At 41.9% G+C, this 25,771-nt stretch overlaps 7 protein-coding genes across 16 annotated transcripts; 5 read left to right on the forward strand and 2 right to left on the reverse strand.

Annotated features, from left to right (window-relative positions):
• Positions 1-3,576: 3,576 nt before the first annotated feature.
• On the reverse strand, positions 3,577-7,597 carry LOC124188834. Of its 2 annotated transcripts, XM_046581724.1 has the most exons (5): positions 6,821-7,591; positions 5,971-6,624; positions 4,858-5,697; positions 4,419-4,773; positions 3,577-4,355 (listed from the first exon to the last, which is right to left on the reverse strand). In XM_046581724.1, exons 2-5 carry the CDS (start codon positions 6,269-6,271, stop codon positions 3,974-3,976), a joined length of 1,878 nt encoding a protein of 625 aa, XP_046437680.1. In that variant the 5' UTR covers positions 6,272-6,624; positions 6,821-7,591; the 3' UTR covers positions 3,577-3,973. The 2 variants fall into 2 exon arrangements, with proteins under 2 accessions (XP_046437680.1, XP_046437679.1); XM_046581723.1 differs by having other exon boundaries at positions 4,858-6,624; positions 6,821-7,597.
• A 1,462-nt stretch (positions 7,598-9,059) lies between these two features.
• On the forward strand, positions 9,060-13,568 carry LOC124188835 (PRKCA-binding protein-like). 5 transcript variants are annotated; one of them, XM_046581725.1, is made up of 14 exons: positions 9,151-9,444; positions 9,885-9,944; positions 10,145-10,174; positions 10,445-10,684; positions 11,251-11,362; positions 11,443-11,573; positions 11,678-11,897; positions 12,030-12,081; positions 12,198-12,331; positions 12,500-12,607; positions 12,671-12,756; positions 12,828-12,891; positions 12,974-13,162; positions 13,226-13,568. In XM_046581725.1, exons 1-14 carry the CDS (start codon positions 9,398-9,400, stop codon positions 13,325-13,327), a joined length of 1,575 nt encoding a protein of 524 aa, XP_046437681.1. In that variant the 5' UTR covers positions 9,151-9,397; the 3' UTR covers positions 13,328-13,568. The 5 variants fall into 5 exon arrangements, with proteins under 5 accessions (XP_046437686.1, XP_046437681.1, XP_046437682.1 ...); XM_046581726.1 differs by lacking the exon at positions 9,885-9,944 and having other exon boundaries at positions 9,153-9,444; XM_046581727.1 differs by lacking the exons at positions 10,145-10,174; positions 10,445-10,684 and having other exon boundaries at positions 9,161-9,444.
• Positions 13,569-13,679: 111 nt separating this feature from the next.
• LOC124188838 lies at positions 13,680-15,374 on the forward strand. Of its 2 annotated transcripts, XM_046581737.1 has the most exons (4): positions 13,707-13,992; positions 14,062-14,091; positions 14,595-14,702; positions 14,792-15,374. In XM_046581737.1, exons 1-4 carry the CDS (start codon positions 13,932-13,934, stop codon positions 15,079-15,081), a joined length of 489 nt encoding a protein of 162 aa, XP_046437693.1. In that variant the 5' UTR covers positions 13,707-13,931; the 3' UTR covers positions 15,082-15,374. The 2 variants fall into 2 exon arrangements, with proteins under 2 accessions (XP_046437692.1, XP_046437693.1); XM_046581736.1 differs by having other exon boundaries at positions 13,680-13,992; positions 14,062-14,702.
• Positions 15,375-15,716: 342 nt separating this feature from the next.
• On the forward strand, positions 15,717-16,498 carry LOC124188839. Its single transcript, XM_046581739.1, has 4 exons — positions 15,717-15,869; positions 15,934-16,074; positions 16,142-16,237; positions 16,303-16,498. Exons 1-4 carry the CDS (start codon positions 15,809-15,811, stop codon positions 16,371-16,373), a joined length of 369 nt encoding a protein of 122 aa, XP_046437695.1. The 5' UTR covers positions 15,717-15,808; the 3' UTR covers positions 16,374-16,498.
• A 1,597-nt stretch (positions 16,499-18,095) lies between these two features.
• LOC124188836 (ATP-dependent Clp protease ATP-binding subunit clpX-like, mitochondrial) lies at positions 18,096-21,354 on the forward strand. The gene is made up of 15 exons (XM_046581731.1): positions 18,096-18,195; positions 18,256-18,315; positions 18,418-18,514; positions 18,601-18,813; positions 18,876-19,027; positions 19,091-19,283; positions 19,393-19,593; positions 19,688-19,797; positions 19,859-19,913; positions 19,998-20,254; positions 20,323-20,619; positions 20,681-20,773; positions 20,833-20,881; positions 20,952-21,019; positions 21,082-21,354. Exons 3-15 carry the CDS (start codon positions 18,430-18,432, stop codon positions 21,151-21,153), a joined length of 1,845 nt encoding a protein of 614 aa, XP_046437687.1. The 5' UTR covers positions 18,096-18,195; positions 18,256-18,315; positions 18,418-18,429; the 3' UTR covers positions 21,154-21,354.
• A 223-nt stretch (positions 21,355-21,577) lies between these two features.
• Positions 21,578-22,719, reverse strand: LOC124188837 (vesicle transport protein USE1-like). 4 transcript variants are annotated; one of them, XM_046581733.1, is made up of 4 exons: positions 22,512-22,719; positions 22,293-22,421; positions 21,690-22,236; positions 21,578-21,627 (listed from the first exon to the last, which is right to left on the reverse strand). In XM_046581733.1, exons 1-4 carry the CDS (start codon positions 22,608-22,610, stop codon positions 21,581-21,583), a joined length of 822 nt encoding a protein of 273 aa, XP_046437689.1. In that variant the 5' UTR covers positions 22,611-22,719; the 3' UTR covers positions 21,578-21,580. The 4 variants fall into 4 exon arrangements, with proteins under 4 accessions (XP_046437689.1, XP_046437691.1, XP_046437690.1 ...); XM_046581735.1 differs by having other exon boundaries at positions 22,492-22,719; XM_046581734.1 differs by having other exon boundaries at positions 21,578-22,236; positions 22,492-22,712.
• A 161-nt stretch (positions 22,720-22,880) lies between these two features.
• Positions 22,881-25,748, forward strand: LOC124188842 (translation factor Guf1, mitochondrial-like). Its single transcript, XM_046581746.1, has 12 exons — positions 22,881-23,046; positions 23,135-23,322; positions 23,384-23,775; positions 23,842-24,113; positions 24,205-24,447; positions 24,510-24,624; positions 24,684-24,696; positions 24,757-24,853; positions 24,915-24,955; positions 25,038-25,252; positions 25,318-25,529; positions 25,596-25,748. The coding sequence occupies exons 1-12, from the start codon at positions 22,973-22,975 to the stop codon at positions 25,720-25,722; spliced, it is 1,989 nt and encodes a 662-aa protein (XP_046437702.1). The 5' UTR covers positions 22,881-22,972; the 3' UTR covers positions 25,723-25,748.
• The last annotated feature ends 23 nt before the right edge of the window (positions 25,749-25,771 follow it).

The following is a 25,771-nucleotide window of genomic DNA, read 5'->3' on the forward strand; positions in this document are numbered from 1 at the left end:
CTGAAATTGGATAGAGCCAGGACCTTTGCACATCGTCACGGTGCGCGCATATAAGGTCGCTACTACTACAGTAGACACACCGCGCTGCTGCTCTAGGCTGTTGGCACACTGTTGTTGGCTACATCTGCTGCTGCTAAGAGTCCTGACACCGCCGCCACCTATATAGACTCGCCCAATAGGCCCTGGTGACGTAGACTAGAGACGACGGTCGACTTGTTTTATTTTGCCCGCGCTCGCCGCTGTGGTTGACGTGATGAACGGTGCGTACTTCCCAGCTCATCTATATTCAAATCGCTTCATATTTTGCTTGTTTTTCTTCCCTCCACTCTGCAATAAGGTGCTGGCCAATATGTGCGGACTATAAAATTAGTTTTGTAAGCCAACATTCGAGCGATTTGTTATAAGTATATTTATACACAATATGAACAGATTTATGACTTTTGTTCTGGACATACGCCAGGAGACTAGCAGAAAGTTGGTCGATATAAATTTTCTCAGATTGTTTTTGCACACATCTCTCCGCCCGTTTTTGTCTGCTGGCGTACTACATGGGTTATGATGAATTAGGATCGCGATCTAATTCGCCTCCCACAATAAGACGACAGTCGGATCTATTTTTTCTCGGTGGCTGTGATAACTCAGAACTAATAGACATGTACAACATCGGCTCGATCGTTTTTGTCTGCTGTTCAACCACCGCGCACTCGAGCCTCTCTCTCTTCTTCTTCTTCTTCTTTAGAAAATTTGATTGGCCTGTTATTCGTTCCTCATATCTAAGCTATATAGTACACGAGTATATAAAAGCGGCGGATGGTTGCCGGGTGACAGGTCATCAACTAAGCCATCATCCGTCTTCTCTCTGCTCTCTCTCTCTTCCACCGTCTCCATCATTTTAGCCCCTTTTTGTGTTTTTGGGCTATTCGTTTTTTGGTTGTTGTTGTTTGCAGCATTATTCGAAGAAGGCGGGGTCTCTACATTCGTTTCGATTGTGTCACTGAGACTGCGGTCTCGAGAAATATGATGAGACGTCGCGAGAAGGTGGGCAGGAATGGAGCTGGTGCCAGCAGGACTCCGGACAGTCGGCCCTCACTTTGACAGAGACAAATTTTGATTTTATTTCTTTTCTTTTCCACAAAAATCGAAGGGAGATAGAAAGAGGAAAAACAATCGATTGGCTGGATCGTCATACATTATAAAACAGGATCCTGTTACATTATAGTAGTCTCGCTCGGTTTTCCATTTCAAAAAAGAAACTTGAATGGAATAGAGTGCTGCCCAGAGAGAGAGAGAGAGAGAGTGGAGGATCTTTTGAAATATTCAGTGCAACCAAAGTGGAATGGCTCATCAGGAGTGGGATGGCAGCACAGTCAGTGGAACCAGAAGGGGCGTCGCGTAATATTTTTGTCGAACGCCGTGGAAGTGAATCAAGACGCTCTCTGCCATTCGCTTAGAACTGTACACGGCGCGCCAGTGTGCATATGGTAAATATAAAGAGAGAGACTAAAACAAGGCCAGGATTGCGCATTATAGAGAGCCAAAAGTATATAGCGCCAACTCGATGAATTATACCAACGCTTCCGAGTGCCGTTTTATTTATCCGGCCAGCATCAGCTCTCGGCTTTTGCAAAAGCCATTTGACATTTGAGAGAATATCGTGGCAGAGCAGCCAACTTCAGTCAGCCCATAGTGTCAACCCCAGATGAATATTGCACAGTTTCTTTCGTCCAAAGGTTGGCGACAATCTAGTCAAAAGGTAAAGTAAAACAACCGGAACCCCCGTCGAGTTGACGCATTGCGCTTGACACACACACACGAGCGTCGCCGTTGTTGTTGGCGCTTTCAGGCATTTGCATATAATGCCGAGGAAAAGACAAATTTCGGGGCAACACCATCATGATGTTGGTTGAATAGCAAAGCGAGTGACTAGTGTATAGTACCACCACACTACAGTATGTACACATTCAAACGGGCCAACTGTATTATTAGAATACGTATATGAGATACAAACAAGCCATAGGGTATAATATCGTTCGGATCTGCGCGCACTTATATGATCCTTCCTTTACCCACAGAAAAAGTCAGAGTACGGGAAATGAATATTTCACGCTATTTCAGTATATAGTAGACCGAACCAAAATAATAATAATATTTCTTTTTTGACGTTGGAGATTTATAGTATAGAGGGACTGTGTCTATTTTATCACGGACAAGATTATTCAAGTACAGTATCTACATGCAAAAGAAGGAGATGATAAAAGCGGATCTATATAAAGTTTAAATTCTCTTTTTTTCCAGCTCGACAAAAAAAGATGTAACAAATAAATCAGTCATGCATCGAAAATGTCCCGTGTCGCGTCCGCGGATGAGAGAGAAATTTTCGAATCGAAAAAAAGAAGATGATGGGAAAAAAAGAATCTGCTCAGCGACCAGATGGACGGCGGCGACGCTCTCGACGCTCTCGACATCTCCATCCTTATAATCCTCCATCGAGATTTAGTCGACATCGAGTCTATAAGCGCCTAGATACACACACGGCGGCCCACTCTAGGGCGTTTCCCAAATCTGTTCCGTCTCCTTTTTCCTATATCGTCTTTTTCTCCTCCGCCGGAGAGAACGGAATGAAAGTGTATTTAAACTTGGCGCTATGTACAGTATATAGGAGAGTCTGTCCGATATAGCATTTTCTTTTATCTCAGACTACTTTTTTTCATTCCGTCGAGGAGCAGCGAATATTTTGCCGTTGTGTTTTTTCTTTGGCGGACGACGGGATCGACACCAGCTGCCGTCGTTAGACACTGGCGACTGTCCTCGGCGACAGAGAGCCCAGGCGAAAAAAAACAAAACAAAAACAACTTGCGTGCACCAGCCGTTTCAAGAGCGTGCGGGAGAGAGAGAGGCTATTAATAGCTGGCGGGAATCGGTTCGACCTGCGCTCCGCAGCAGACAGCAAAAAAGGGATATAGAAAACACTTTCATTCTGACGACTGATATGCCAGCAATAATAACCGTAATGCCAACAATGCTGACGCAATTATCGGAATGTGGCCCGTCGGGAAGAGCAATTTCCGCATTTCTTTCTTTTTTCTTTTTTTCATCCATGGATAATAATAATAACGTCACAAAAGGTTAACTTCACTCTTGTCTCTGGTCGTTATTTCGCGATTCGCTGGTAATTCCCGCGGGACGTCAACTTTTTTCCAAATTGGAAAATGAAAAATAAATTGCCGTTCTCTTTTCAAAATTTGATCGGCTTTTAAAAGAACAATGTCTTCTCCCCCCTTAATGGCAAACTTTGGCAGGCTTTGGGTTATTTAATTCGTTTTTCGCGCTAGTCGCCATCTAGCGGCCGTTCTACAAAACTGGCGCCATATTATAAATAATACCCACAAAAAAAAAGGAAATGGACGGGAAAAATCGATCGATAAACTGAGTGGACCGGACCTGGACACAGGATGTATAATGTATTTATTGCATAATAATAATAATATATTCATTGGTTGCCGCACCCTCTTCGAACGCCAACAAAAGCGATCGATTGGAAGAAAACAAAAATGAGTTCAATAAACCAGACCGGTTTTTTGGTTTGTTTTGAAAGCAATTTGTATTCAATTGAGAACAGTGTTCATTGGGTCGTCGTCGCATATATCTTATAGTCAGTAGCACACGAGTAGTGGGTTGTGTTGACGCGTGCTCGTACATAAATATCTGCTTGTCCAGGTTCTTCATCTTATTTTGTGCTTCATTTGAGTTTCGTTTTGGCCTTTTTTTCCTTTTGGTTTTTGGACCCGTATACATTTCACAACCCCCCGGACTACCTTCATGTATGTAATTTAAAAACCGATGAATTTCAAAAGAACTCAAAATCGAAACGTGAGTTTTATGTGATTCGAATAAGCTGGACTGGATTGACATGATGATCATTTGAGGATGGATTGATGGGGATTGAAGCGCGGTGGGAGATTCAAAATGTTCGTCAACTGAGGAACGGATGAGACCAAGTGGTAGTAGTTGTGTTGACGTTAGTAGCAGCAATAGAAGTTGTAGCAAGTGTTGCAGAGTGCTGCCCAGCGGCAGTGTCAGTGGTAGGTAACAAAACCGGGCAGTCGACGCCGAACTGGCGGAAGCGACGGCGAACGGAGGCGGCCAGAGCGTCGCCGTACTTCCAGGCCGATCGATCCTGAACGGAAGGATTGGCCAGACAGGTGTCGCCACCAAACTCGCACGTCCGGTAGTGGTGCATGACGGCCAAAGTGTCGGGGACGTGGGCCGCTACGTTGCCGGCCCGGAATTCCCAGACGAAATGGTTGCCGACCTCGACGACGGCCCTGGGCCGGCAAATGTATTTCGATCTTATCCTGTTGAATTCAAATCAAGATTTCATGTCAAACAATAATGAATTGAAATATTAGGAAACGAACCGGTGGGGATGAAGTTTGACGTTTCGTCTGGTCTTCCGCAAGGTGATGAGATCGAGGGGTCGTCCAGGGCCGTCCGTCGCCCAGTCAGGATGGACGGCCGAGTCGTCCGGCCAGGACAAGTAGAAAAAGGCATTTCGGAAGTAGTAGGCGCCGATGCGGTAGCCGTTGTGACTGTTGGCGCTGCTGTGGATCCCGCCGGTGGCAACAGTGTTATTGGCCAATAACGTGGAAGCAATCAACTCGGTGAGCGTGAATTTCGTGCGCGGAACAATCAACTCGTCCAGGTCGATCATGAGCAAGTACTGGCTGTCAAACATGTGCCGGTAGAGGCAATCGTTGAGCGAGGCGAAGATACCTGGACAAACACAACAACATCCAATTTCATTCCAGCCGTATTTAATTCTTAAAAAGTATTAATTGCGATTATGATGTCATATACCCTCGGTGCGGATCTCCTTTTGCGAGGTAACGTCCAGCTGGTTCCAGGGGAGGATCTCCACCAGACCTTGGTCGACGTAGCGACGGAGGACGCAGTCGCAGTTGTCGCCGACCGTGTGATTGTAAAAAGTGAAATGGGAAACGCCCAGCAAACGGTGAATTTCGATGAATTCAATCAGCTGGTCGACCCGGTTGAAACTGTAGTGCAGCGGCTTGACGCACACGCTCAGCTGATGCTTGGGCTGATTGCGGGTCTGCGGGTCGTCCGGGTAACGGATGACGGGCAGCAAATTGCCTGTAGGCGAGTCGGCCCAGTGACCGAAAGTCGCGTTGAATTCGGCCGGAGTGGCCGTCGCCCGGACGGGTAAGTCGTGATCCGGCATGGTCGGATGCTCACTGGTCGAGATGGAAACGAATTGCGGGTTGCGGGTCGGATATTGGCCGGGCGGCCAGTTCTTGGTCAGCAACGGGCACAGGATGAAAACGGCGCTGTAGCGCAGGTTCCAGTGCTCGCGGATGGTTTTGATTTGAGCCGGAATGGATAACCACTGGGCGCTGTTGTTGCCGCCGGCCCAGCCCAGTTGGCACCAGAGACGGTCGGGTTTCTTGGTCTTGGCCACTCCGATGACCCGGACCACTCCGGCCGGATTGCTGGTGTAAGTGTTGCCGCTTCCGCCTCCGCCGCCCGTCGTGTCGTCCAGGTAAGCGGAGTAGACGAAACATTTTTCCCGTCCGCTGACGGGTTGCCACGGGCAGACGGACTGTCCCTGGAAGCAAGGCCAAAGTTGCTGGACCCAAGCGTCACGGCCCTGCTCCTGCGGCAGACGCTTGAGCCACTCGCCTGCGGTCAAATGAGCGGAAGGATCATGGATTAAGTCAGCGTTGGCGTTGCTGGGGCCGCCAGCAGTGTCGCCGGCGCCGGCCGTCGGTTCAGCAGCGCGATCGGCTGCCAGCACTCGGCCAAAAGGCGCCGGCTGACGGCCGAAACGGAACGGTCCGGCCGGACGTTTCTGCGTTTCTTTCAGCGTCTGGCGACTGGAGGACGACGACGTCGACGACGACAACTGCGACAGCGCCGACAAGGGCCGGAAAGAACGAAGAGATGAAGATTTACCGGCCAGACTGCTGCTGGACGACAATTCGCTGCGCATCACCATCACTTGAGCCACGATCATCACCAATAGGAAGAAGACGAAAAAGACGGCCAGCAGGTAGGCGTTGTCCGCCCGGACGGCCGCCGCTGCAGCGCCAGCCGATGACGGCCGTTTGCCTTTGCCACCGCTGCTGCCAATGAAACCGTTGCGCGTTGTTGTTGTTGTTGTCGTCGTCGTCGTTCGGGCGGGACTGGTCAAACTCAGCCGGCACTTGAAGACGGTCCGGCTAATCCGCCGCATCAGCGCCGCTTTCCACAGCATTTTTGTTTTGTCTTTTTTTTGGCCACGTCAACTTGAGCACACAGTGAGTGAGAGAGAGTGAGTGAGAAAGATGTCGATGGAAATAATGGAAAAAGAATGGCAATACTGCAATAGATATATAGAGGATTGCCCGTCGTCAAGTATCACCCGGCTGGACGAGACTCGACGGATCGTAATGGACTCGCAATCGATCCCTACATAGTAATCATTCTTTTTCTAAATTGTTACGTTTTCTCTTTTTCTTTTCTAATAGGAAAAAACAAACAAACAAATATGTTTTCTCTCTCCTTCTCTCTCTGTATGTGTCAATATCTCCGCCCACTTGTCTCTCTCCTCTTTTGTTTGGGGGTCACCTGCGACGAGAGACATATAACAATAGGACGTGTGATGTGGTAAATATATAACAAGCGATGGGCCAATTTTTCGACGCCACACACACAGACAACAAAACGTGGTCCACTTGCGCCATTTCGCACACATAGGTGTGGCAATGACACCCACTCTACACAGACACACGTGCTGATTGAAAAAACAAATAGATTTCTGTACCTGATAAGAATCCGGTGGGGGGCGAAACGCACTTTTGGGTTTGTTGCCGACGAGGAACAAAGCCGAGCAGAGTTCCGATAAGAAGAAGAAGAAGAGAAAGTTGCGCCCGAACCCGTTGAGGTGGCGCTGTTGAATCCGAACGCCAGTAGCGAGTAGCGAGTCGACTATAGACGGAGTCCACCACCAGCCAAAGATACGCGTATATACCTCTCCCACACACACACACACACACAAAACAGCAAGGGGGGTATGAGTGTACGGTATCTCTTGCATCAAACGCAATCAGCGCCGTCGCCGTCGTCCTGGCATCGACCGCCCCCCTCCACCGACCGACGCGCCCAGGTCCGGCTGTTGCTGCGCGGGCATCTCGCCGAGCAGCCGCTCTGCTTTGCGTTTGACACGGTAGCCCCATGAAAAATGACAATGACAAAAAAGAGAAGAAGAAGAAGAAGAAGATTGAGAAATATCGAAGAAAATCAAACGGCGCAGAGCGGCACCACCGCCGGAATCAAGTCGTCGTCGTCGTTCCCCCCCCCTGTTGGGCGTTGGCTTATTCTCGGCAAAACAACGGGGTCGGGGGTCGGCCCTGCATCTCTGCTAGACTTTTGGATCGATGATCTACCACCCTACCACTCCCTTTACGTTACTTTTGCCCCCCCACCCAAAAGGCCAGACACACACATACACACTATATACTATATTGGGTTGAGAGGGAATCGACGCTCTATAGGCATGGCACAAGATCTTTTATAGACAACGCCGGCGCACTACTGGACAAGCCAAAAAAGCGGAACCCCCTTTTTTTTCCAACCCACACGAAAACAATATTCGAGACATATCTAACCCATGTTATACTCATCATTACTGAGACTACTATAGGTACTATAAATGTGATGTTGCTACGTGCCCAAAGCCCCAAAGTAAAGCGCATATCCGCCGCCCTCACACTTTCGTTTGACGTCTTCATTGTTATTCAACTTGTTTAACCAGTCTGCCGTCATCGGCTCTCTCTCGGGTTATTGGTTCGTCATCTCTTCATTATTCAGCCGTGCCAGTCCATACACATGAATCGACTCTTTCCGTTCATAAGACAACGGCTATAAGTGTATTACATTATTTCACTCCACGTAATAGATGTGTACACGGCGTGCGCTGGCACATGACTTTGAATGCATCCAACATCATCAAAATCTATCTAGCCAACAACTCTGCTCCCCTTATGTAGCCTGCTGCTGGGAAAAAAAATCGTGACGTGTGTACTACTAGACTCGTCACGACGACGGCCCAACTTTCTTTTCATATTTTTCCCATTACACCCGCGAGTTTCTTGAGTGGCGTTATTCATCAACTCGCCGAGAGTCTATATAGCGGCTAGAAACTTTCTTCATTTGCCTACATCAAATGTATACATAGAGCAGCCCAGTAGTTATATATACAAAACAGCGCCGAGCAAGTGACTGCTGGGCGCTTTTCATCTTCATCCGCTAGCCGGAAATAAATAAAAAAAAAAGTTGGCAAAAGACGACAAGAAACGTCTCGTTCGTTCGCTTTTCTATTATGAAAATAGCCCCCCCCCCCCCCACCACCATCCGATCGATGATGATGAATCTCTTTGTACTCTTCTTCTTCACTATGTACACACAACTGGAGATGTTCCACCATTATGGGCTGCTACTGGCTGCCGACTTGGCCCGGTGTGTGTATAAAAGGGCCTAGAAAAGGGGTAATCAGTTCGCCCGTTGCCAAAGGTTGACGTCAGCGGGCGTTTCTATATCATCGATTAGTTGCCACTCTCGTCAATTAGCTCGACGCCGCTTTTGATTATTCAGCAGCAGCCGAGATTGATTCCTGTTTGGTTATTTGAATCGACCAATGAATTCCGGTCGTATCGAAATGATTAAAACAACGGCGCAGCGGCAGCATATAACCAATCAAAGTGGAGGGCTGCGCTGTTGATGAGGATGTATCCAGCAACATTATTATTTTGGGTGCCGTATTCCGGTGCTGCCGGATGGTGTTGAAGAGTTCAGAGGAACCACTCAGCCCTGCTCATTTATGTATCAGAAGAGTTTGAACGATCTACCCGAAGAGTTCCCGCTGGACGAATCGATAACTTCCTCAGCTGGGCCGAATGCGGAGAGCGGACAAAAAAAGAGGGTGGCGTATATAATACATTATTGAAGGGGCGACTGAATGACACAAGGAGAATGAGAGAGAGGGGGGAAACCAGAAGAGTCGACGCGCAGGGTGCGCATCCGCCAGTCTTCACGCAACTCCCAGCAGAGCTCGTCCGGCGTTGCCGGATTTTTGAAGCGAGTCGACACGATCGATAAGGGGACCGTTTTCCTGGGCTTATCGAGACGGGAAGGAGAAGCCTGGTGGTGCTGGCCCCAGCCGTTGTAAGTGAGTAGACGACAATTTCTATACGGGTGTACACAAAACAGCTGTGGCAACTGTGGCGACCAGCACCGGGCATCTCTCCTGCTGCTGCTGTCTGCATGTGTCGTAACGTCATTTGACAAACAACCGCATCTCTCTCTCTCTATCGTCTCTGTGCTGAAACAACAATCACCCAAAATGTTGTCCGATTACGAGCCAGACTTTTTTTTCGAAGAGGACAAGATGTAAGTTGATTCGTTCCCTTTTGTAGCTATAGCTCAATCCATTCCGCATTCATTTTTATTTTTGTTCGGTGCGTTCACGTTTTCCGGTTTTTTTTCCCGTTTGATTGCGTGTGTGACGTCGTCGCATGAAAAGAACTCGTTAACCGACTGGTCGATTCGACTCGAGTTCTCCCAAAAACCCCAAATGTTTACCATCGATTTCAGTTACTACAAGTGTCACTTGACAACACTTTTGGTCGTGTAATTATTTTGGCTGCGGGCAGAATAATAGTCAAGAGTGTTGAGAGAAAAGAAAAAAATAATAATAACTCGGTGGTGTTGTTGTGTGCTGCCCTTTTGTTCAGTTCAGTTCAGTTCATTCTTCATCGCTCTGTGTTGTATTTTCATTTTTGGCCGTTGGATTTCCGTTGAGTCAATTTGGCTGCGCGCGCGCACATCAGCGAAAAGAGCAAAATGTGGCCGTATTACGCCGCCCAGTTGCCCATGAAAGAAGATTCCATGTAATTTTCGTTTGATTTTGTTTTTTTTTTGTTACTTATTTTTATTTGCTTTAAAAACTCACGGCGCATTCTTTTTTTTTTCTTTCACGGCTTGATGAATTTTATGATTGATGTGTTTTTTTAAATTTTTTATTTCCTTATTTCCTTCAATATTACGCACTCGCCTTCACTCGCTCTATTTGCGCGCTCCAATCCAAAAGTCCCGAAACGACTTTTCACAGCGGAACCGGGTAAAAACCATCGACGTAGATAGAGACAACCATAAAACCAGTTCGATATTATATAATCTATATAGCTCAAAAATCCCAGTAGATAATCCCATACACACGAACAGAAACGGACATTGTTTCTCCGATAATAACGACGTTATATTTCTATTCTTATTTCTACCAAAATCACGAAAATCGATATACACGAACTAACTGTGCGTGACCACCTGGGAAAACGTGACCGACCAACAAATCACCTGGACCGCCGGCAATGATGGATATGGCCAGTAGTAATAAAGTTAGCTGGGACGACGACCTATCAATAACAAGTCCATCAGATGAACGTCATAATATCCAGAGCTCTCGTGACGACTGCGATGGTAGCCCAGCAGCGGCAGCTAATAACGACGACGACATTGTCCCGGCCGTTGTTAATTCCGACGAGCTTGAATCGTCCTCTAGCATGATTCTTCTTGAGGTCGAAGACATTGAGGACGAACTACGTGGATTTTTCTGGCCAGAGAATCGAGAGTAAGTCGACGACCCGAGTGCGCGCCTGTACAATCTGCAAAATGTAGAATCGTCGTCGACTATATATAATACGCCTCGCAGTGCGTGCAGCAGTTTAATGGTGTGCGCTATAAATAGAGAGAGGATCGATATTATTTGCCATCTGTATAGCAGCTCGTTTTGCTGCTGGTAAAGCCCATCATCAAATAGTTATTCCATTTTCCAACTTTTGGGCTCTTTAGATGTATGTATAATCATGTAGTCTCTAATTCAACGTCGTGTACTCTTTCGACCTCGTTATTTCGGCCGCCCTTTCTGCGGTCTTTGACGTGTACTCTAACGCTTTTATCACGCTCTCACGATCGATTGGCTATATAGTAGCTCTGTGCATATTATTAGGCTACTATGTATGTTACATTTCGGGGCTCTATTGGCTGAGCTGGCTTCTGCTTCTGCTTTTGAAATTGTGTATGATTGATGTTACGTGGCTTTGAGAAATTATCGACTGGCAAGTCGATAACTTATTTATCTGCCATTTCGCATCGTTGAAATGAATTAAAAATGAATGTTTGCATCACGTATAACAGGGGAATGACGATTACGACGGGTTCCATCGTTCTGGAAAAGGACGGATCAAATTTGATTGGAATCAGCATCGGAGGAGGTGCACCTTATTGCCCTTGCCTCTACATTGTCCAGGTTTATTAACCGAAATCTATCCGGCGCTTCCGGCGCGGTGCGGATGGAATTTTTAAAATTCGTATGTTGGGTAAATTTAGATATTTGACAACACTGCAGCCGCGAAAGACGGTACACTTCAAAGTGGCGACGAAATAATTGGAGTGGACAACGTCTCGGTCAAAGGCAAAACCAAATCCGAAGTGGCTAAAATGATTCAAGCCGCCCAAAGGTAATCATAATAATCAGATTTCCTCCGCGCGTAACTATATATACGTACTTTGGAAGGAACCAACAAATTTGAATTTCAATTTCGTGGTATTTTTAAAATTGTAGTTCAGTCACGATCCGGTACAACAAACTTCACGCAGAGCCCGCCCAGGGCAAGACGTTGGATTTGATCCTGAAGAAAGTCAAGCACCGCTTCGTCGAAAACATGTCCAGCTCGACGGCCGACGCTCTGGGACTTTCGAGGGCTATCTTGTGCAACGACAGCTTGTTGAAGCGTCTAGAAGATCTCAAGCGTTGCGAGGGAATGTACCGAGGCTTAGTCGAGGTATATTGCGTGTACCTTCTTCGTCTTATTCTATCATTATTTGCTTGTTCACGTCACGTTGTTGTTGATGTTCTTCCTTCCACAAACACGTCACGGATGTCATTATTTTTCAAAATTGGGTTCGTTATATAGCACACCAGGCGACTCCTACGCTCCTACTACGACCTCTCCCAAACTTACAAAGGTATATATTTTATAATGGACTCGAAATAAGATTGAAAGTGGAGTGAACTTTTTTCTTAGTCCAAGAAGAGACTTAAATTTTCATGAAACGAATGTTCTTGTCGTGTGTCTTCTTAGACTTTGGCAACATCTTTTCAACCATCGGCGTTCGCGAGTTGCAGCCTCGAGCCAGCGAAGTTTTCACAAAGTTTGGCGAGATCCATCGGCAAATGGAACGCTACGGCGTCCAAATGATTAAACAACTCAAGCCGGTATACTTAATATAACATCCGGCGCCGAGCGAGTTTTCCAGCAAAAAGCCTCCGGCTTCGATACAAAACTTTTGTCTGATGTGCTTGCTGCCCCTCCACAGCATCTGCAGCAGCGAAACTTTTGTCCGTTCATATCTAACTGAATCAATCCATACATGTTTAAATCAGGTGCTGGCGGATTTAGGGACTTTTCTCCACAAAGCCATCCCAGATACGCGGATGACCATCGGTCGCTATGCTGACGCAAAGTTTGAATATCTCTCCTATTGTTTGAAGGTATGTATAACATGGGATGTCTGACTATTGATCCCGAATTTAATGAACTTGGCGATGAATCAGGTCAAAGAAATGGACGACGAAGAGCAGAGCTACCACACGCTACAAGAGCCTTCCTACAGGATTGAAACGGGAAATTACGAATACCGGTAATCGATACATCTCAAATCCCGCGTATAGAATTCAAATGTTAATTTATTGGTTGGCCCACATGACGCAGATTGGTTCTTCGATGCCGCCAAGACGCCAGGGCGCGATTTGCCGCTCTACGGTCCGACGTTCAGGTATAATAGTGAAAGCCACGCTGTTTTATAACACACAGCAGTAATTTATTAAAGTGAATAACAAGATGAACCCATCCATCAGGTCAAAATCGAGTTACTTGACAACAAGCACGTACAGGATGTCGTGCAGCAGCTCCAGAGGCTTTTGAGTCATTTGACAACCTTTTACGACCAGTGCCATCAGCTGCTGGACGGGCAGCGTTTCTTCCCGATCGAAGTAGACCTAGCCAAAGGTGCATTCACTTACGAATCTGTCGGCGGCCAATTTCAGGTATGTGCGCAGTATACAAAAAGATAAAGGTAAATAACACATAATGAATATTCGATTCCGCAGTCGCAGGATGACGATGAACCGGAAGAATACAACGTCGCAGAGGAAGCTAAGGAAATGGCAGAGAACAGCGGAGAAGTCCAATCACTCATATCAATGGATTAAACAAAGAATATGTGCATGCATGAATGATATTTACCGTTAACGTACACAAGAAAACCCAATGGAGTATGCCGAAGGGGTCAACATTATATTTCTAAAAAACATTTAGATTTTTGCTTAACTGATCTTAAATATGATTTCATCATATAATGCGGGATATGTATAATATATAACCATAATTGTGGTCACGCCGTTTATTAGCGGTCGGTTATGGACATTTCTTGAAATAATAAAAGACTAAGGACACTAAGGAAAACATGGAATTGACTTTGTGAAAACTTGGTTTGATTGTTTAGAACAAATGTGTAGGGGTTTAACGGGTTTAACTTGAATAGTAAACAGGAAAAGTTTCTATTTAATGTAGAGAGTATAGAGCAAACATCCCAGTTTGTGGGACAAGAGTTTTGAAATTTTACGACATTGTCTTCTTATCTATGGTGAAAACAGGATGCGGGAAAAAGTTCTCTTTGGATCTGAGGTGTGAATTAGTTGAATTAGGAAATTGTTCAAGTGTTGGACTAATCACAAACTCGTTAAAAGTTGTTGAGTCAAGACGTGTCGTCCCAAAGGTATACCCACAAAAAATAATTTTGTGAAACCAAAAGAAATGGCCAAGATCCACCTTGTGTTGCTGATCTCGATTGTTCTCCTTACAAGCCGCGCTAACGGTAATCCTAAATTTATACACTTTTTAAAAATTATTATTCAAATTGCAAATTTATTTATTTCATTTTCAGGGCTAAAATGTTACTTTTGCACATCGAGCACTAGCATACAGGGTTGTTAATATCGCAAAAAATAAGTATTTCCGATTGCGATAGCGATATTGGTGTTTTTTTTTATTGCCGACTATCGAACGATGAAGTTTCAAAAAAGTATCGGTGCGATAATCGCCGATAGTCGCCGATACTTTTTACAACGTTGCAAAATTTAAAAAAAAAATTTATAAAATATTTTTCTGCATATTTTTTTCAAAAGAAGAAAAACTATATTAACAATATTCCTTGTTTTCCAGCTCGGACGTGGTATTTAAAAAAACTTGGATGAGCGAATACACCACTGTAGTGCTCATCCATTTTCAGCTGTAACTTAATGCTACTTTTAAGCAGTCTGCAGTTAAAAAAAACTATCGCTATCGCGTCATCGGCGATGAAAACGCGATTATCGATCGATACTCATTTTGAAACCTATCGCGCGATAATCGCTCGAACAAAAAATTTCATTTCCGATGACGATTTCATCGTTCATCGCGGCGATATTAACAACCCTGCTAGCATATACAATGAAGATTGTCAAAATGGTACTTCAACACTCCGTTCTGGTCAATGCCCCTTTGGCTACAACTTTTGTGTCGCAAGGTACACAGAACATACTGATGGTAAGTTACGTAATATTTGTTCTAATTGCAATTTAATGAAAGTTATCAAACTAACCAAGCGCGTTTTCATTCTCAATTTGATCTGAAAGGTTCCAGCAACATCATGCGAGATTGTAGTGTCAGCGCTGAGTTGCCGTCGTTGGACACGGCATCGTCAATCGGATATCAAATTACATGCAGTTTTGATTTGTGCAATAGCGGTTATATCGGCGCATCTACACCTACTACCACAACGAGTATTCCCCATACTTTTAACCCAAGTAGCTCGGCGCCAAGATTACAACATGCAATTTCTTTGTGTACTTGGACTTTTGGATTTACTCTTTACTTTTTGGGTGGCATTGTTCTGTTGATGGACGCCTTTTCCAATGTCTTTTGAAATTTGTAATCACCCGTTATTTCTGAAATTTGAATTTTGGTTTTCTTCCTTGCGCAGTCCGTGCCTTATTAGTTCCCAGTGTAAAGATCAATAAAGGTTGCAACTATTATGTCGTAATATAAGAAAGATAAGACTTTTTCTCTTGATGTCTATTTCCTTGCCAGTAGGATTTTTTGTTGCCCAATAAAATTGTGTACGTCATTTCAGGCGTTACGAAAGAAATTGCACATCAAAGGAGTTTTCATATTGTTCACGAAACTGTCACCCACGAATACAAACGAGGGGATCTGAAATCTTCTGTTTATTTCTTTCTTTATTGCGCATCGGCATAAAGTACATTTTGAGCCCCACCTGGTTCAAAGTCATGGCGATATTTCTCCTTAAACTAAGTGACATAAAGTTTAAGGACTGAATAATTAAGCCATCATTCCTCATCGTTCTTCTAAGGATTCCTCGATTAGCTTGAAAAAGAAAAATTTTAGAGTAGTTTGATGTAAACATTTTTTCGCGCATCAAATTTTTGTTATACCTGAATAACCCTTGGCCGTGACTAAGCAGTCCTGCAAAAGTTTTTATCACGCGGCAGTTTGTTAATCATAAAGTAGAAGATGATAAGAATTTGATTTGTAAGCCGTTATCCGATCGGCTGTGTAGAGTGCGCTTGTCGAGAAGCTTGGTTTCCAGAGTGGTTCATTGAAATTTGTCTGTGAGGAAATCAATTCAAATTATGGATAACAAAATCTTTCTAGTCCTTTTTCTCTTGATTGCTGTCGCAAAAACCAGCACCGGCAAGTCAATCGCTTTAAAATGTCATTAAAAAATTGTTTTATTTTGAATTTCTCAATTCTGCAGGGTTAAAGTGTTACGCTTGCTCATCGAGTCCGAGCATTTACAGCAAGGACTGTGACTTAGGTACTCCTAATGTCCGTTCCGGCACTTGCCCCACAAACAAAAAATACTATTGTATTACTAGGCGAACTAACGACGCGAATGGTAAGTGGAAATCTTTCACATTCCCCAAGTCCAATTTTTAAAAAATATTGTTCAAATTCGCAAAAAGGAAACAGCACTGTTTTGAGAGACTGCTCCAGTAACCCCACCTCAAAGGATTATTCTTGCAGTTCTGATTATTGTAATCCGGCTACGACGACTCGCCGTAATAGAATAACAGAATTTTATTGAAGTTTTAAATTGAACTTACACAAATTTATTTTTATGCAGCACACATCTGGATTTGGACATTTGGATTGCTCGTTGTTTCCTTTTTCTCGAACATTGAAAATTTCTTTTGAATGAACGATTTTTCACTCGAAAGATCTAAAGTTATTATCTTCTGGTGCAATTGCTTTATTTCGTGATTAAAAATCTAATAATTTCAAAAATGAAAATCGAAAATACAGGAAGCAGTTTATTCTGAGATTTGGCAACATCATTGTTTACGAGAAAACATTAGATGATTAGATTACGTCATCAGCTGATATCAACATGATGCCTTCTTACTAAAAAGCGTAGGGTATGCGAAAAAACAGGAAAAAATTACATATTTGGTTCTAAAAATTTATTATATCTCACGTAAGTTAAGAATTCTTATTTTCGCTAGTAGCTGCGGTAATGTTTCTCAAATATGCGTCGTTTTCGTAGGAAAGTTGGTTTAAGTGCCAATTTCAAATGTATATGTTGATTAGAACATGCTGATATAGTTGTAACTAGTTATTATCCACTGGTAGGCTATGAGGTAATTAAGCTAAGTTCACTTGATCTGAAATAACGGCAATTGGATTCAATGTAAAACACATTTAACCATTGAGCCCTGTACAGCGGAGAAAGCTGAGTGAATGGTCAAATAATAGTTTTTGTGGATCCAGGTTAACCCTAAAAATACCTTGTTATGTTCTTTTGTTGAATAACACTAATTTGTTCGACTGTTACAGGACCTATGTAGAGACTAGATTTTTCTCAAGTCTTAAGGCTGCCATGGAATAAGATGCTCTTATATCAGCTCTTATGCCTGCTTGTACCATACTATTTCCGTTACCAACATTCATGTTTCAACCCATCATTTCAAATTTAGAGTCTGTATAATGGGTTTTGATGATGAATGCCTTTTTACCATAATATTTCACAGATGTGTGAGTTAATATCTCTTTAGCAATTTGCCAATTTCCAATTTACTATTGAACATTAATATGAATCATACAGGATTGATTATTCTTATTCAGGATTACAAGGGAAAAAAAATCAATTTTGCAACAGGTATTTTATTCCAGTGTACAAGAGTAGTTGGTAAAATGGAGAAAACAAAAATTTGTTATAAGTGTATGTTATAATAAACTTTTCCTTAAAGAACATGCCTAAAAGGGCCTGCTTCTGAACTGAGTACAGCGCGAAAATTGATTCTTGCGCTTATTGATTTCCACGAAAACGAGTATTGGTCCTGTACCGCTTTTTTTGCTTACCGCTTTACCGCTTGTTTACAATGCCCTTGAATTGAATGTGTATATTTCGTCATGCACCCAACTACTATTCTGTCTCCATTTGGAGAAATCGGTTTCTGATTACAAAGTTCTACAACTCAGCACAAGTTTAAAAAAGCTAAATCGGAATAAAGCAAACAGCAGTGGCTGTTAAGCATGCTGTTAGGTTCCATGTATCACTAAGCGCTAACCGCTGATAATGCTGATATAGATGAGTATGCATCATTGGTGAACACATTGAACTCAAAAATGACGATTAGCCAAAAGTCAGCGCAACAATATGTGAGGTAGAAACTAGAAAGTATTGTCACGTGACATACACGTTCTTGGGTCGGTGGGAGCATACTACACTACCAACACTAGTCAACAGAGCCCCCATATATTACGTATTTATGTAACGTTTTACCCAACTTTAAAAACTGAACACCTAAAATTATTAGATAGAGTATAGATTAAAACTGATGTTTTATATTTATAATTGGGAAATACAATGTCATGTCCTTCAAACTTTGTTCTCTTTACTTTCAATTGTGACGTCACGTCTGACGACTCAGACTAGTAACAGCTGATAGTCAAACCCTTGCAGACTCGCAGTAAGTTTCGATTTTGGCTTGTTGCAGTCGACCAGTTAGCAACGGAGGTGAATTTTCGTGTTATCGCGCATTTAGCTTCATAAAATTTACGAAATTTTCAATAATAGGGTCCCATCACTGTGACAACTACCTAAATCGATTTTATCAGACATTTCTTCAGAAATCAAGTGAGTTGTTTTGTTTTCAATTTATTGGTATCACCTTTTTCATTACATAAACACGTAAATATAAAAGACCTTGAACGCAAACTTGTTTGGATACAATCGCAGGTTGACTCAAGGATGTCTGCAGCTCGCTATAAATTACTTACTATTCACAAAATATCTCCGCTAATTTGGACTAGCAACAGCAACAGACTTTATCAAGGTTTCTATCATTATACAAACAAACACAAATTTCATGTATAACAAATCAAAGCTTTGTTTCAATTGTTGTTAAAATCTTATTTGCAGGCTTTAATAAAGGAGCCCTATCCATAAAATATATCCAACGAAGGTCTATCTACTCAAGTATTTGGCTTTGCAAAACGGGATCTAATATTCCAACAGATCCCCCTACTGGAGGTAAAGGAAGAACAGGAAGCTCTTCAAAGGGAGCCGGAAAAGACAACCACTTCTGCTGCCCCAAATGTGGAAACCCTTGCACCAATGTTGAAACTTTTGTTTGTATGCCTTTTTAAACTACGAATTATGACAAATTTGCCTTATTAATTCCCATTTTATTGTAGCTTCTACTAGATTTGTAAAATGTGAAAAATGTCACCATTTCTTTGTGGTGTTGTCAGAGGTGGATCAAAAGAAATCAGTTAAGGAGTCACAAGAAGCAGCTGCTGAAGTTAAACCTGGACAGTTTAAGAAAGCTCCACCACCTCCCAAAAAGGTAAATAATTATCATGAACAACACCAAAAGATGTGTGTAAAGTGATCATAACATTATTTTTAGATCTATGAATATTTGAATCGCCATGTGATTGGTCAAGAATGGGCAAAAAAAGTCCTATCAGTTGCAGTATACAATCACTACAAACGGATTTTCAATAATTTGCCTAGTATTCCAAAGAAGGGAAATGAAGAACAAGAAGTACCTGCAGCAAATCAGGGTGGAAGGGGTAGAACAACTCCCCAAGCCTGGGCTGGTAAATATATATTATAGTTTTTCTCCCTTACTATTTTACAGCTCCATGATAGCCTGATGATGATTTGGATAAAGATTTAAAATTCTTTCCTTTTGAAAATGCTAAACAGATCTACTCCAAGTGACTGGATTAGGTCAGTCTCACGGGCTAGGGGCGTCAGGTACCACGTCCCAACAACAGACATTGCCACCTGCATCAGATGAACCAAAGAATTCAGCTGCATCTTCCGGCAGTGATATATTGGACACAAGTTCTCATGAACTCCGTCTCGATAAAAGTAACATTCTCATGTTGGGACCCACCGGATCAGGTAGTCAAGCTACGCTTTAGTTATTGCAGCAGTCGTATTTTTTTAAATAATATGTGGCAAATTGAAATCAAACGCTTTTTTAAAATTTATTTAGGAAAGACGCTTCTAGCACAGACCATCGCTCAATGTTTAGATGTTCCTTTTGCTATTTGTGATTGTACTACTTTGACGCAAGCTGGATATGTCGGTGAAGACATTGAAAGTGTAAGCGTTCTACCCTTTAAGTTTTCTTTTAAATACTTTTGTAATGAAAATGATCTCTCAGGTGATTGCCAAACTGCTGCAAGATGCAAACTACAATGTTGACAAAGCCCAACAAGGTAGGCCCATTCAATCCATTTTACAATTATAATTCTGATTAAAATGACAAAAAAATAACAAATATGTTGTTTCCTTGTTTTTAGGTATCGTATTCCTCGATGAGGTTGATAAAATCGGCGCCGTACCTGGAATTCATCAGTTGCGTGACGTTGGAGGAGAAGGAGTGCAGCAAGGAATGCTGAAGATGCTAGAGGGAACGATTGTCAATGTTCCTGAAAGAAACGCTCCTCGCAAACTTCGAGGAGAAACTATTCAAGTTGATACGACAAATATCCTGTTCGTTGCTTCAGGTGCCTATACAGGACTGGATCGTATTGTGTCTCGCCGCAAAAATGAAAAGGTTATAAGTTCCCAAATTTACGCATTAGAGGCTTGGGTTTAATCTTAAAAATCATTGCCACATTACAGTATTTGGGATTCGGCGCTAGTTCTTCAGGGAATAGTGCCGGAAGACGTGCGGCTACGCAAGCAGGAATGGCTGAAGTATCCTCAGAAGTTGCTGACGATGAAAGCGAAAGAGATGCTTTCCTTCGTGCAGTCGAAGCAAGGGATTTGATTGATTTTGGCATGATTCCTGAATTTGTCGGTCGTTTCCCTGTGATCGTACCTTTTCATTCTCTCTCCCAAGACACATTGGTCAGAATTCTTACTGAACCTCGAAATGCTCTAGTCCCACAGTTCCAGATGCTCTTTGGAATGGATAAGGTACTGCAGACTTCATTATCGCACAAACAATTATTTCATTTGACCCGATGTCATGTTTTAGGTTGAGTTAACTTTCTCCCCAGAAGCACTCAGAGCTATTTCTAAACAAGCAATGGAGAAAAAAACTGGCGCCCGAGGCTTGAGAGCTATCATGGTATTTTACACAATCTGCTCAGAACAAGTTCATGGTATTTGATATTACTTTCCCTTTAGGAAACCCTTTTACTTGACGCGATGTTTGAAATTCCTGGTTCCGATATTGGTATATATAAAAAGACTATTTCTAGATGAGCGGGCTCATTGATAACATGATTTTTTTATCGTGTTTTTAGTATCAGTCCATGTCACAGAGGATGCAGTTAATGGCAGAAGTCAACCTCTCTTCATCCATGCAGCCCAAGTATAATATCCTTACTAAAATAATAAAACTTTTAATTTGGTTATAATTTTGGTTTCTAACAGAGCGTTACCAGTGATGGTCAAGTAGCTGTTGACGACGAAGAATTGGGACAAGCCCAAGCTGGACGGGGTTAGATAATACTTGTTTTCAAACAACAACTTTTCGTTTTCTTTCCAACGGGGCTACTTATGGCGTATATATATCGGGATTTCTAGACTACGTCGATATGTACAATTTTAAAAAAATGTACTAAGCCTCCCTTGTTGCCTCGTTTTATTTTTAACTTCTTTTTGTTTATGGGACTCGAAGCCTTCAATAAAGTCGATATAACTTCATTTCAATTAGGTTTAGATTTAGATTAACTGAGACAAATTGGGACAACTAACTGTGCTAATTGTGATGTGAATAGCAAAATATTATGATTTAAAAACAAAAAATCCAAAATACATTAATTGTAGTTGTATTCTCAAAGTAAGGGCACCAGTGGTTGATGAATCCTATTTAAGAACTTTTAAGTTTTAACCTTGTTTAATTTTTAGTATGTGTGATGTTCTTTTATACTTAGGATGTCTTCTTTTTCTTGAACAACCGCATGAAGACAATCATGGCTAGATAATAGAAAAAATTAACATCAAATGAACCTCAACATTACAATGAAGCAATAGATTACCTATGAAAGACATGCAGACAAGCAATAAAAACAACCAAACCCAGCAACGGGTACAGAATCCACTTCTCTCTTGAAGCTTTTGTGTTTGAGTCTGAAGGTTTGTCTGATTTTCTTCAGCCAGAATGTTGGCCTTTTCCAGTGTAATTAAGTCCTGTCTGATAATTGAGTTTGCAGACATGGTTTGCTCTTTCATGGTTTTAGCCATGGTAAGCAAATTATTTGTGATTTCTTCTTGGGTTTGCTGCTCATTACTAATCACTCCATCAAAATCCTGCACATGAGTAGGAGTGGTGTTTGTTTTTATGGTGCTCAGTAATTCAGTTTTTCTTTGCCTTAATGTTGAAGCAGGATTTTCAAATTCTTCATTTTTTTCTGTTGAGACAGACTCATTTGCTGGAAGTAATTTATTGGTCAGCAACTCATCCCTAACTTGATTGCTATACTGAGATGCAACTTTATGTCGGATTTCCTTTGAAACTGTGTCTCCGTATGGAGAAGAACAAGGGGACAAAAACTGAGAAGCAACAACTTTATCTGTAACAGAAGGCTGGAAAATTTTTATAAGTTAAGTTATGAGAAAATATGTAATGATGATGTAATTACCAGCTTTTCAGTGATGGTAAGACCTTTCAAAAAAGCAACAGATTTTGTGTAATCATCTAGAACATCCTTATTTGGTGGCATTGGACATTTCTTCAATTCTGTCAGCTGTTCTTCAAGTGTAATGATATACTATTAAACAGGAGGCAAGACAAATTAAAGCGATCCAGCTTCAGTTATTGTCGGTGGAAAAACTTATTACCATTGAAGAAGTAAGTCTACCTTCTCAAATCTCCATTCAGTGTGCTTTCCATTGTTGGCAATCGTTTTACACTGTTCTAAAAGTCGGATAAAGTTTGTTTCCAATCGAGTTCGGGTCATTTTTAGTAGCTATTAGCTAACGGATTAAATTCCCCTAAAATTAAACCCAAAATGCAGCAATTTAGAGCGACGAGCACCTAGCCACCTAGACAGTTGACGTAAACATTGTGTTGTGAAGAGCACGATGAATAATACAGGCCGCCCGGTGCGAGCTACTTTTTCTGACATGGCAATTGGCGCTCGATCTTCGATGCGTCGATTCTCCAAAACATTTTGCTGCTGGCCGACCATGCTATTGGTATTGGGCTGGCCTTCGCTTGTAGGAAAATTCGGCAAACTGCTGTCTGCTATTTATTTTCAAAAGAAAATAGAAACCATTGCCGGAATTATTACACATAGAAGTTGATTAATAAGTAAATCTGATGATGTGGAAATCACGTTCCATTCGCCATGCTTTTAAAATGTGCAGATGCAAATCCTATAAACATGTGTTTTGGTAAGTAATTTTTTTTACTCAAGAAATAATACTATTCTTTCTGAGAAGGAGCATCACACTGATTTGCCTTTATTTCTTATTTGTCTAGGAAGAGACAAATATTTCTTTTGCCAGAGCACATGAGTCTCCAACAAAGTTTTCAACACTATTCCAGTAAATCTAAATCTGAAATTGACCTAACCTTATTCCCTGTCGAGAGGATCAGAAATTTTTCAATCATAGCTCATATTGATCATGGGAAGAGTACTCTTGCAGATAGGCTATTAGAATTAACAGGTTTACAATATTCATCATTATTTGACTGAATACAGTTCTGTAATTGTCTCTTCATTTTCAGGAACAATTAGCAAAGGAGGTCATGAAGCCCAAATGCTTGATCGTTTGCAAGTAGAAAGGGAGAGAGGCATTACAGTGAAAGCTCAAACTGCCACATTAGTATATAATTATCAAGGAAATGACTATTTGCTGAATTTAATCGATACACCGGGGCACGTCGATTTCTCCTTTGAAGTATCACGGTCATTGGCAGCTTGCCAGGGGGTTATTCTTTTAGTTGATGCAAATCAAGGAGTTCAAGCTCAGACAGTTGCAAATTTTTTCCTTGCTTTTTCTCAAAATCTGGCAATAGTTCCTGTCATGAATAAAATTGACCTGAAAAATGCTGACCCCGAGAGCGTAGCTACTCAAATGAAAAATGTGTTTGAATTTGAACCGAAGAATATCTTACGTGTAACATAAAATTTATCTCTTTTTATTTCATTACATATAAAATTCATTGCTTAATTTTCTTTCCAGATTTCAGCTAAAACAGGCCTTAACGTAGACGCGGTACTTCAGTCCATTGTAGAACGTATTCCTCCTCCGAAACATTGTAATATAAATAAGCCTTTTCGAGCTTTACTGTTTGATAGTTGGTACGACCGATACCGGGGAGTTATAGCGGTAATTGCTGTAATTGACGGAATTATTCGCAACGGTGACGCCATTAGCGCAAAGCATACGGGCAAATCCTACGAAATTAAAGATCTTGGGATCCTTCAACCTAACGAAGTCAGCCTCTCCTGTTTGTAAGAACTAATTTCTAACTTATTTTTCTCAATCTTTTCTATCAAATTGAAATGTAATAATTGCATTGCGGTGTTAATTTTTTTGATACAGGCAAGCAGGACAGGTTGGATACGTTGTTTGCAATATGCGTTCGAGTAATGAGGCAAAAGTTGGCGACACGTTGTTCAAAAAGGGTTTAACAAATGTCGAAGAAGTAGCTTCATTTCGACAATCCAAGCCAATGGTCTTTGCTGGTGTTTACCCAATGGATCAGTCTGAAACGGCAGCGCTCCGAAGTGCTTTAGATAAGCTTACTTTAAACGATTCTAGCGTCACTGTTGCCAAAGAATCAAGGTACACTGGTACACGAGAATTAATCTACACCATCTTTTATTTAATAATTCCTCTCGTTTTAGTGCTGCTCTCGGACAAGGTTGGCGACTCGGTTTTTTAGGTCTTCTTCACATGGAAGTCTTCAATCAACGCCTCGAGCAAGAGTACGGAGCTGAAGTTATCGTCACAGTTCCCAGTGTAATACACCTTTCTTTCTTTTATAATCAAATTTTAAATGCTATACTTCTTTATCGTAGGTTCCCTACAAAAGTGAGTATGAAGACTTACAAAATGTCACACATGTTGAATAATGTTTCGCTTGGAAACCAGTTAGGCTACTTGGCGAAAAGAATATTAAGTTATATGGAGCAAGAGATATCATTGTAAATAATCCTGCTCAGTTTCCAGATATATCAATTATTGAACAGTAAGTACTGAAACAAGCTTGCATAAAATTCCTGATTTCTAAGGGAAATCTATTTTACCAGGTTTTTTGAGCCCATGGTTCTAGGCACTATTATAACCCCAGGTAGGTGACAAATAGCAAAATTATTTTTATAAAGAACACATTGAACTCGAAAAATGAGCAACGCAAATGTATCATTCTGCAGATGTCTATTTCGGACCAATTATGTCTTTGGCCTTGGATCGACGAGGTGTTCAAATTGACTCGAAAAACATAGACAATTCACGAATCATGATGCAGTTTAGGTTTCCCTTGAATGAAATAGCCGTCGATTTTTATGATGCTTTGAAATCTCTTTCATCCGGTTATGCTAGTTTTGACTACGAAGAAGATGGTTTTCAAGAATCGGATATTGTCAAGGTAATGTAGGCTTACTTACAGCAATAATATAATAATATCTTCTTAAACAAGTATTTTTCCGACAGTTGAACCTAATGTTGAACGGCGAAATTGTAGAAGAACTGTGCACAGTCGTTCATGTTAGCAAAGCTCGTAAATACGGGAAAGAGATTTGTCTGCGCTTGGCTGAAACGATACCAAGACAGATGTTTCAAGTTGCGATTCAGGCCGTTATTGGTGGCAAAGTGGTGGCTCGGGAAAACGTCGCAGCCCTACGGAAAGATGTCACTGCCAAATGGTACAAAAACGACTTATAAAATAAAGAATTATTTTTAGTATAAGCCAAATTATATTATATTTTTAGCTACGGTGGTGATATCTCGCGGAAGATGAAACTTCTGAAACGACAAGCTGAAGGAAAAAAGCGAATGAAATCCATCGCCAATATTGAAATCCCTAGAGAAACTTTTATAAAAGTGTTAAAACGGTGAAATACGACGCTGTTCATAGTACCGAGTTAACTTTTTTATCGTCTTTTCC

This window comes from Daphnia pulex, chromosome 2, assembly GCF_021134715.1.
Source record: "Daphnia pulex isolate KAP4 chromosome 2, ASM2113471v1".
Lineage (NCBI taxonomy): Eukaryota > Metazoa > Arthropoda > Branchiopoda > Diplostraca > Daphniidae > Daphnia > Daphnia pulex.

Coding starts and splice junctions, on each gene's coding strand:
- LOC124188834 (XM_046581723.1), bottom strand. CDS start 6,271: ATGCTGTGGAAAGCGGCGCTGATGCGGCGGATTAGCCGGACCGTCTTC. Junction 4,774..4,857: donor AAAGGAGATCCGCACCGAGG/GTATATGACATC, acceptor GTGTTTGTCCAG/GTATCTTCGCCTCGCTCAAC. Junction 4,356..4,418: donor GTCAAACTTCATCCCCACCG/GTTCGTTTCCTA, acceptor TGAATTCAACAG/GATAAGATCGAAATACATTT.
- LOC124188835 (XM_046581725.1), top strand. CDS start 9,398: ATGTTGTCCGATTACGAGCCAGACTTTTTTTTCGAAGAGGACAAGAT. Junction 12,757..12,827: donor ACGGGAAATTACGAATACCG/GTAATCGATACA, acceptor CACATGACGCAG/ATTGGTTCTTCGATGCCGCC. Junction 13,163..13,225: donor CTGTCGGCGGCCAATTTCAG/GTATGTGCGCAG, acceptor TCGATTCCGCAG/TCGCAGGATGACGATGAACC.
- LOC124188838 (XM_046581736.1), top strand. CDS start 14,417: ATGCTACTTTTAAGCAGTCTGCAGTTAAAAAAAACTATCGCTATCGCG. Junction 14,703..14,791: donor GTACACAGAACATACTGATG/GTAAGTTACGTA, acceptor TTGATCTGAAAG/GTTCCAGCAACATCATGCGA.
- LOC124188839 (XM_046581739.1), top strand. CDS start 15,809: ATGGATAACAAAATCTTTCTAGTCCTTTTTCTCTTGATTGCTGTCGCA. Junction 16,075..16,141: donor GCGAACTAACGACGCGAATG/GTAAGTGGAAAT, acceptor ATTCGCAAAAAG/GAAACAGCACTGTTTTGAGA. Junction 16,238..16,302: donor TCCGGCTACGACGACTCGCC/GTAATAGAATAA, acceptor ATTTTTATGCAG/CACACATCTGGATTTGGACA.
- LOC124188836 (XM_046581731.1), top strand. CDS start 18,430: ATGTCTGCAGCTCGCTATAAATTACTTACTATTCACAAAATATCTCCG. Junction 19,028..19,090: donor CTCCACCACCTCCCAAAAAG/GTAAATAATTAT, acceptor CATTATTTTTAG/ATCTATGAATATTTGAATCG. Junction 19,594..19,687: donor GTTGGGACCCACCGGATCAG/GTAGTCAAGCTA, acceptor AAATTTATTTAG/GAAAGACGCTTCTAGCACAG.
- LOC124188837 (XM_046581732.1), bottom strand. CDS start 22,610: ATGACCCGAACTCGATTGGAAACAAACTTTATCCGACTTTTAGAACAG. Junction 22,422..22,511: donor CTGAATGGAGATTTGAGAAG/GTAGACTTACTT, acceptor CCTGTTTAATAG/TATATCATTACACTTGAAGA. Junction 22,237..22,292: donor TTACCATCACTGAAAAGCTG/GTAATTACATCA, acceptor AAAATTTTCCAG/CCTTCTGTTACAGATAAAGT.
- LOC124188842 (XM_046581746.1), top strand. CDS start 22,973: ATGATGTGGAAATCACGTTCCATTCGCCATGCTTTTAAAATGTGCAGA. Junction 23,323..23,383: donor TAGGCTATTAGAATTAACAG/GTTTACAATATT, acceptor CTTCATTTTCAG/GAACAATTAGCAAAGGAGGT. Junction 25,530..25,595: donor AAAGATGTCACTGCCAAATG/GTACAAAAACGA, acceptor TTATATTTTTAG/CTACGGTGGTGATATCTCGC.